The sequence below is a fragment of the Poecilia reticulata genome, linkage group LG7 (assembly GCF_000633615.1).
Source record: "Poecilia reticulata strain Guanapo linkage group LG7, Guppy_female_1.0+MT, whole genome shotgun sequence".
NCBI classification, from domain to species: Eukaryota; Metazoa; Chordata; class Actinopteri; order Cyprinodontiformes; family Poeciliidae; genus Poecilia; species Poecilia reticulata.
Window position 1 is genome coordinate 8,191,159 of NC_024337.1, and position 8,610 is coordinate 8,199,768.

The following is an 8,610-nucleotide window of genomic DNA, read 5'->3' on the forward strand; positions in this document are numbered from 1 at the left end:
TATTATCATCATGTTGGCCTGGGTCTCTTGGTGGCCCCCTGGTGGTGTGGGTGTTCTAAGCAGCTGCTTGACCCTTACATGCTTTGGGCCAACTCTGTCTGTCTGTCTGTCTGTGTGTCAAGTTTGTTCTATGTCTAACTTGCTGTTTCTCTACCCAGCCTTCTATGCCACAGCCAGCTTTTGGGATGAGTCTGGATCTGGTAAAACTGGACCATTTTCCCCGTTTGCCTTCTCTTCTGTCATATTTCCACTCTTCACCTCGTCCTCCTCCACTTCTATTCTTAACCTTTATCGGTCAAACTGCAGAAGCACCCCTCTGGGGCGATCAGCAGCTCCCTCACTAACACCACCCGCCCCGTCAAACACACACAAACTCACGATCCATCACTCACCCTGACCTGGCACTGCCCCAGAAATCAGCAGCACCATGTGAAGGCAGAGGCTATGATGGGAAAAGCTGCATGTGCTGTAAATGTCTCACCTTGTCTCTTTCTGCCTGCAGCCACCATGAAGTTCTCGGGCTTCCTGCACCTCGACCAGGTCGATGACCAGGAGATTTTCTACACCCCTGAGATGGAGGACCCCAAGTCTGAGCTGTTTGGAGAGACAGCCCGCAGCATAGAGAGCGCCGTAAGTCCAAAAGCAGCGGTTTGTGTTCAGAGTTCAGGCCAGGCAGCATTTCTAGCTGATTTGGAGCAGATTTGCACCGTTGAATTTTTATCATCTGTTTTTGGATACACTCTTCTTCAGTTTCACTGAACTGTATCCGGTTTAACTTCACTGCTTTCTTATAATGTGGTTTATTCAAAAAGCAAAGTGACTATGTGAAGACAAAACGTCTAACATGCTGAAAAAAAATATTTCAGCACTCCAAAACAATATTTTTAGTTATTTTTGTTGATTTTCAACTTTTTACACATAGAGTTTTTATTTGGGTGTAAGGGCTCTCCACCCAGGGCATCATGGTTTTGGACACGCCAGAAAAATGTTTAAAAATATGAAATATTTGAACCAGATAATCCAGCAATAACTAGAGACACTGTAAAACACAATTCTAGTTCTAAATGTGTATTCTAACTGTGGAAACACAGAAAAGCAACATTTTCATTGCTCCTTTAAGCTTTTTGGACCACTTAGAATTAGAAAAATATTGAAACTGTATGATAAAGAGCTGGAGTGTTCCTATGCCGACCACAGATTCTTTTAAAACACTGTTTGTGAAACATTTGATCAGTATGTCAAGATCATAGGAGATTTTCACTTTTCTTACTTCAGATTCTCTAAATTGTGATAATACTTAAGCAGATCAAACTTGGACTTTTAATATTTTACGTTGCTTCCACTGTGTTGCATATATGTCGTAACTTGGCACCATTGATGTGTTATGACCCGTCTAAGGGTGGCCAGATCATAACATGAAGGGTCCATCCTCTTCAGATCTCAAGCAGCTGACAAACAAAGATGAACATTTTTTTTCATTGTTATTTTTGACTGAGATGTTACAACAAGTGGAGTGCATGGCTTCAGAGTGAGCTATGGTGCCAAAAACAACAAACAAAAGGAAACTATCTGGATATTAACCAGAACTTACCTATTTGAAAGTAAATAAACCAAATGACAAAAACTTACCTCCCTAATTAAGAAAAACATGAGAAAACTAAGGAAACATAAATGGCAGGTCAAGCCTACAAACTCCAAGAACTTTTACAAGGTGTTTAACAGACAAACAGTGTGGCCGGTTGAGATAAGCTGAGGCTGGATGGCAGGAAGTCTACGTCAGCAGCTTTTATATCCGTCACTTCCAGAAGCAACCAATTAGACGTCTCCSTTGTCTTCTGGGAGCCAATCAGGGATGGGTACCTGCAGACTCACATTTGCATGATTAAATTTACAATGCCAGCCATAACGGGTGGAAAAAGCAGTTTTTGTTTTGGTTACTAAACAAAATCAAATTTAATTTAAAAAAAGTTTTCTTTATAGAATAGGCCCTGCTGGGTGTGTGTGTGTGTGTGCATGTGTGTGCGTGTGCGTGCGTGTGTGTGTGTGTGTGTGTGTGTGTGTCCGTGGGACCACTGTGTTTCACTTTCCAAGGGACCATTTTTAGATTGTCAGCGTCTACAGGAAAAGCAAACATGAGTTAAATTCAGCAGGGTAACATRCACGATGACAGGTTTTAGAATAAAAACCCTGTCCTTGTTCTGAGCTGGTTCTGCTGCCCTCAAGTGTCCAGCTGGTAACCGACTCCAGTCAAAACTATCACTGAGGCCACAAGGAGAAGGAAAAAACTAATACTTTGCTGCAAATGTTTTCTTTTCCAAGAATGTTCTTGTCAAGAGGCCAACAGCCTCTGAAACAAGATTCAAAGCACCTCGACACAAAAAAAGCTCCTCGACACAATAAAGCTCCTCGCGGAGCGGCTTTCTAATCCCATTCTTTCCATTCTTTCAGGCAGGTATCACAGCACATATTACAGACTTGACACCTCTGAAGCTGCTGAGTAATATTCTGCCACGCTGAGCTGAAGCAATTTTTCTGCTCCRATACATCTGATATAAAAATAACAATAATGAAAAAAGGACAGAGGAAAACGAAAGAAAATGCATTTGGTCAGAGGACATACATCAAAGGAGATGCCCTGCCTGATATTTAGTTTTTAATAAAAAGGAGCACAGTGGCAATCTGTTTTATCAGGTGATCTGTGCTGAAGATTATGTATAGCAATTGAACCCCATTTTTTAAGACCAAAGTAGATGGAGGAAAAAAAAGAACCAAAGGCTTTTCACAGCATCTCGGTTTATTTCTGCTATTCTCTCATTTTTCCTTTTCTAATTATTACTTTTCTGCATATAGATGATTAATTAGAAAAAATCTTTGGCAATGTGTSTATGAMGAGACGCTCTTCAAGCTTAATAAGACCCCAACTGGAAGAAAAAACCCAACATTTCTCTGCAGAATTGTGCAGTTGCTTGCCAAACAAATTTACAGTACCCAAAAGCGGTTTTCCATGCTAGATTAATTTGGCCTTTTCTGCTTTTTATAAAAATTCAAACATTATTTTGGATAAATCTAAGCATCATACAGTTGGATAATCATGCTGTTAGCAAGCTGAGCAAGACAGCCACCATAATCACAGTTTGTCCACTGGCTTTCTCCACTGTCCGTTTCCCTTGTGACGATCCGGTGCCTCGCTCCTCACATGAAACGGGAAYCTGTGTGTAAGCGTGTGTGTGCGTGTGTGTGGGTGTGTCTGTATGTACTGTTCACATGTACCAGCTGTTAAATCAGTGTCATCAGCCCCCACTGGGACCTAATCTGCTGCCTCACAGCGGTGTGCGTGTGTGCTCATTAACGGTCTCAGCCTGTGGGTCTCTTGAAGCCCTGTGTGCTACTCGACAGCATCCAACGCCCTCTTCTACATCTTGCAGGACGACCACTGAGCACACACTATACTTACACAAATGGACTTAGCGCTAGCAGAAGGCGTGCAAAGTCACAAAGTGGCTCTTTACTTGAAAAGAGTCAAGTAAAAAATATGAAAATGTGCTTTTTCAGAGATAAATTAAAACGTTTGCAAGGAGGACAGGAGTGAAGTGCGTACTGAGGGGAAGTTTGTGTACACTGACTCCATCGCTAATCCAGCTTTGGAGGGTTTTACTGCCTAATTTGCTGTCACACCTTCACAAATCTGAGGAGTTTAGTGTTTGCAGAAAAAATTCCTGAGCGTGCTCAACAACCTCAGCAAAGTGTTCCTAATCGGCAGTGCGAGTGAACTGCCAGTTTAAGTGTCATTACTGACAAGGTAGAAATAAGATCATTAAAGTTTAGTGATGCATGTATTCTGATGTGCTCATCAGTAGGAGCAAAATGTGCCTTGTCTATTAAATTRCATTGCTGTATTCAGTCATGGGCTTGTATTAGGTTTATATGGATCAGGTTGGGGTAAAAATAGCCMATTTCGACCGGTAATTAATAATATTATGAAGCGATTTAAACAAAAGATGGAAAAATGCATTATCTAACTGTTTGTGTTTGTAACAGAAATGCAATAATTGTTCCGAGGGCTGTAAATATCATTAACTGATAGATAATTAAGTTGTTTTGATTTTGATAATAAACTTAAGCAAATATACAGAATAACAATTCAGTAKAACTAGCCCTGGTTTTCTGTAATTACATGAAGAATGACTCTTTAGCCTTTCCCTGTTCCGCTCTTTACAGAGTAACAARGGTACAAAAACCTCATTTTAACWGTTTAGTTAATTAGACCCCATTTTGCCCAGGCAGAGGGCGTCAGCTMCTCTACCATTTACTGCTAGTTAGCTAGCTACTGGCWTGCTAATGTTTGTGAATGTGATGTCTACAGTAGAAGCATGTTAATAAYGGCTTTAATCTTTTGGAAATTTATTTTTGGTAACCACTGTAGGCTGAATAATGTAAATAGAACATATTTCCATTTACAGAATCCTCTGTGAATGTTTGTTGTAGATRGTGGTTATGCTAACGTACCTATCTGAAAACACAGCTGACTTCTTCTAAACATTCACAAATTAATTTCCAACATGTGGGAAGGTAAACWGATGACTTAGCCATTAGCCGTACAAACTAGTTTTTGCTAGCACYTTAGCATTTGATGTACTGTAGATTAAAAMTTCATGAGATTAGRATAATAGAGACTTTTYTCTTTGTTTTTATTTTGTGTTACCTGGACTATAAGTATAAATATTGGCATAGTTATACTTATAAATATTTTCATCTTTTAGAATAAAATTTGCAAAGTTTTCAGTTTATTTTGAAGATGTGGGGCTAAAGGRGAGCTTATTATGAAAGTTAGCTTTAAAAWAATAGCTAGTTTCTTTGAGTTGCTCAGCCGGTTACATTGTACACACTGAGTCATTGTAGGAAAAACCAATAAGAATGTCAAGGTAGSTTGGCATTTATCTTTGCTGCTCCTGGAAACCTGCTCCTAAAATTAATGTCACCTCAGCCAGCTAAATGTCAATTTGTGCTCCCACACCTAGTGGCCTTCTTCCCTGCAAACCGATTTGAGAGGCACTCTTTCTTCTTCCCAGAGAGTGAACAGTTTTGTGGAATTAAAGTGTGGAGCTCATTACTGTCCTCATTTATCATCTGTTGTCTCCATCTGTCTTAAGCTGCTTTCGTTTTCTGCGTAACAGCTCAATGAGATGTTCAGGAAGTCACAGGTGCACAAGGACTTCATGGGAGTTCGAGTACGTCAACTGGCTCCAAGCGGCTCCATTATGGCATTCGTCGAGGCCCATTTCCGACCTGGTGAGAAAATTACATGTGCAAAACACAACAGACTCAAAATAGGAAGAGAAAGGAAAAAATATATGTATATAAAAAATTATGGAAGCATAATCTTTCTACACATTTCATTTATTTAAAAAATAATTAGCTTTTCATGATTCAGCTGGTCTGGCCCCTAAATTTAGATTTTTCTTTACTACATATCAAATTGCAGCCACCAAAAACTTTAGCATTTTCTCTTCCATCCTTTTGTCTTAGTTGTTAGTTTTCCCAGTTTACCAATAATCCTCACACAAATGTAAATAATAAGTGCACACTGGCCTAAATAYAATCAGCTGATTCCATGAAAATCAGGCAAACAAACCGAAGAGTCGACGTTTTGGAAAAAATCTAAACTGTATTTCTGAATAATGAGCTGTTGATTTGGTCTGTTTGGGTCAGTTTTCCAGAAACCTGGTGAGTTATGAAAGCATATTGAGGTAARTAGAAATGGGGGATAGACAACGTTGCAGTGATCATGAAACTGGTGATAACAGACAAGTTTGTCCTGTTTTATAAAAACTCTTCCATACATACAACCAACAGGCTGCAGAGTAAGGTAGCACATGGCCWCATCTTGGCTTCCATGTGCTACCTTAGATCAAAGTTTTAAATCTGAAAATAAAACATTTTACCTACACTCAGCTCCAAACCACAAGGATCCAAAATTAAGGTTTACCCGCTCCAGCTGAGCCCGTCATTCAGCAGGAGGAAGAGTTGGAAATCTCCATAAAAGCTTTGTTTATCCTCTAAATTCAGTTCTTTGCTGTGTGTTCTTAAGTCATCAAGTTAATATTTAGAAATATGACAGAAGCTCAAACATTTTTCTGACTCTGAACACATCCTCCACAGTGACTCCTGCTACTCCGTGATGAGAATACACTCAGCCCAGCATTTCCTCAACCTCTGAATATTCCAGAGGTGTGCCGATCGATTGGCCACCAATCATAATCGGCTGATTTCCGTGAAAAAGTGTRTGATCAGTGATCGCCGATCACTTTCTCTTATTGCCAATCACACAAACCGATCACCTGGATATCWCTTCACAGCCTGCCTGCGCAGCTTATCTCCTCTTTCTTCACACTGTGTAAGTGCGTGGCAACTAATCCTGTCGTGTGGAACTATAACACTCAGAGTGAATGGATAAGTTTGCGTGTTAGGGTTTTCCTGACAAGTAACAAGTCTACTCCACTTTATTCACCAAAAACGTTTTTTACAATTCACCAAAAACTGTTCTGTAATCTGGAACGTTCTCTACGTTGAGCTCCGCAGTTAGCCGCTTTATCTCACTGCGCGAAAGGCAATTGTGTCATGCGTCACGGGCAAAAGGTCAAAGGTAACAAGGTGACCGGCTTATTATGTTATACAAAAAAGAGACAAAAAAGCAAAGAATTTTAGCACATGTTTTTATGTGTCAGAAGAGGGCTTAGGAAATAATAATACAAAAAAAAATTTACCAAAAGGGCACTTGGGGGCAAGGAGCAAAAAGGGCAGGTGCTCAAGCACCCCCAGCTCCCCCCTCTGCACGTGCCTGCATAAAACCCAAAATATAAATACAAAATATATATATACACAGTACTGCAGTAAATCTTCCATATAAATGTGCACAAAAGTCCTAAATTTCCCCACCAGTCAGCACAGTGTCTCACTGACACATTTGAAAAGTCCATGGTTTGATTGTCCAGATATTTGAGGTGAATATGTGTAAGCACAATTTGTTTCCAATGGAGAAGAGATGAGTAATGGATTGTGTGTCTGTATGGTGAGATGGAGGGGGAATACTACAAACCATCAGCCTCCTACCAGACCAGTATGGAGTGAGTTTCGGGTTCTCCTGACCCCAGCCAGKTCTCAGAAGCTCGCCATCCTTTAACCCTAAAAGGGGTCACCTGGCCTGTATTGAAATAAACAGGACCAGTAAATTACCAGCCTGCTAGTTAACTAGACTTTTTTCAGTTATATACCTAAATAAATGCAATTACATGCTCTTTTCACATGATACTGTAAATACCAAACGGTTTTGTTTTAGTTGGTTTATTTCTTGAGACAATGTGTAAATTCTAAATTTTATTTAGATATAAATATGTCATTTTCTATTTTATTTTTGTTAGGCTCCACTAACAGTTTTCTTTTTTATTGATTAGATATTCAGGGAGTGTATGAGTCACAACCGATAAATTGTCCCATAAATTATTGTGATAAACATGAATATTGTTGTGAAAGTGGAAGACATTTGAAATACCTGAAATAAATAAAACAAAACYACAAATAAATTAGTTATGAAGTCTCTGTAAACAAACCTGTCCTTCAGAAAAAAGGTCTAGCAGAGCAGCAGACTGAAGACTTTATTAATATAATGGTTATTGAGAGTGAGAGAGAAAAGAGAAATAAGATAAATCATGCAAATGGAAATTACTGAGCTTGTTTTAATTTAACATGCGATTAATTGATTTATTTCTTATTGCGACAGGCCTAATCATTGTTAACCTATTTATTATTGATCTCATATAAAACTAAACCTGTATTTTTACCTCTGTAGTAAATGTAAAATCATCCAGTGATTTAGACTTTCTTTTCTTCTTGGGATGATTTATGATCAAATCTCAGTTCCTCTTTCTGTTGATTCAGAAAACATTTAWAAACAAGTGTTTGGCTTTTTTTCTCCTACAAATATAATTTGATCTCAGATTGTTGTAGATACATCATAACTGGGTGTTTTATCGACCGTCTGCAGCAAACAAAACCAAGTCCTCCTCTTCGCCCTCCTCCCTCCTCCTTCCTCTATTTTTCATGGCCAACATTTAGCGTCCTTCATACCCTTCACACGTCTCCCCTCCACGGCTTGTAAAACAAACATCTGCGGCTAGCATTATGAGAGCGATTCATCTGGGGAAAAAAAGAAAGTGGAACCAGCRGCGACTGGAGGACAACTGATCCGCAGAGACCCTCCACCTGTCACACACACGGCTGTTTGATATATYCACGGTAGCATTAAAGGAGCTCAAGTCCTGTGTTTGCAGTGATCCACAGAGGCCTTGTCCTGAATGYCTGAACCTTTTCTTTATTGTAGATACAAGATACAATGTGGAGGACATCGAGGGAGCGCTGCTGAAACAGCTGAAAGCTTCCAAAGACACCAGCATCTCTGTAAAGAAGCCAACGGCAGAAAATATTCGCTTCACTAATTATGGTAATGTGATGTAGACTTAACAGCAAAGTGGAAGGATTTAGAAAAAGAAACTTATTCATGAAGTAGCTTACTGAAGGTTTTCTTAAGCTGAAAGTCTTAAGCTCTACATGTTT

General features: G+C 39.5%; 1 protein-coding gene across 1 annotated transcript in view; it reads left to right on the forward strand.

Moving 5' to 3' along the window:
* agrn (agrin) overlaps positions 1-8,610 on the forward strand; it is a 476,432-nt gene that overhangs the window by 414,433 nt on the left and 53,389 nt on the right. The window contains exons 21-23 of the mRNA XM_017305640.1: positions 503-630; positions 5,175-5,289; positions 8,378-8,497. Coding sequence (XP_017161129.1) covers positions 503-630; positions 5,175-5,289; positions 8,378-8,497 — 363 coding nt within the window. The remainder of the gene's footprint in view (positions 1-502; positions 631-5,174; positions 5,290-8,377; positions 8,498-8,610) is intronic.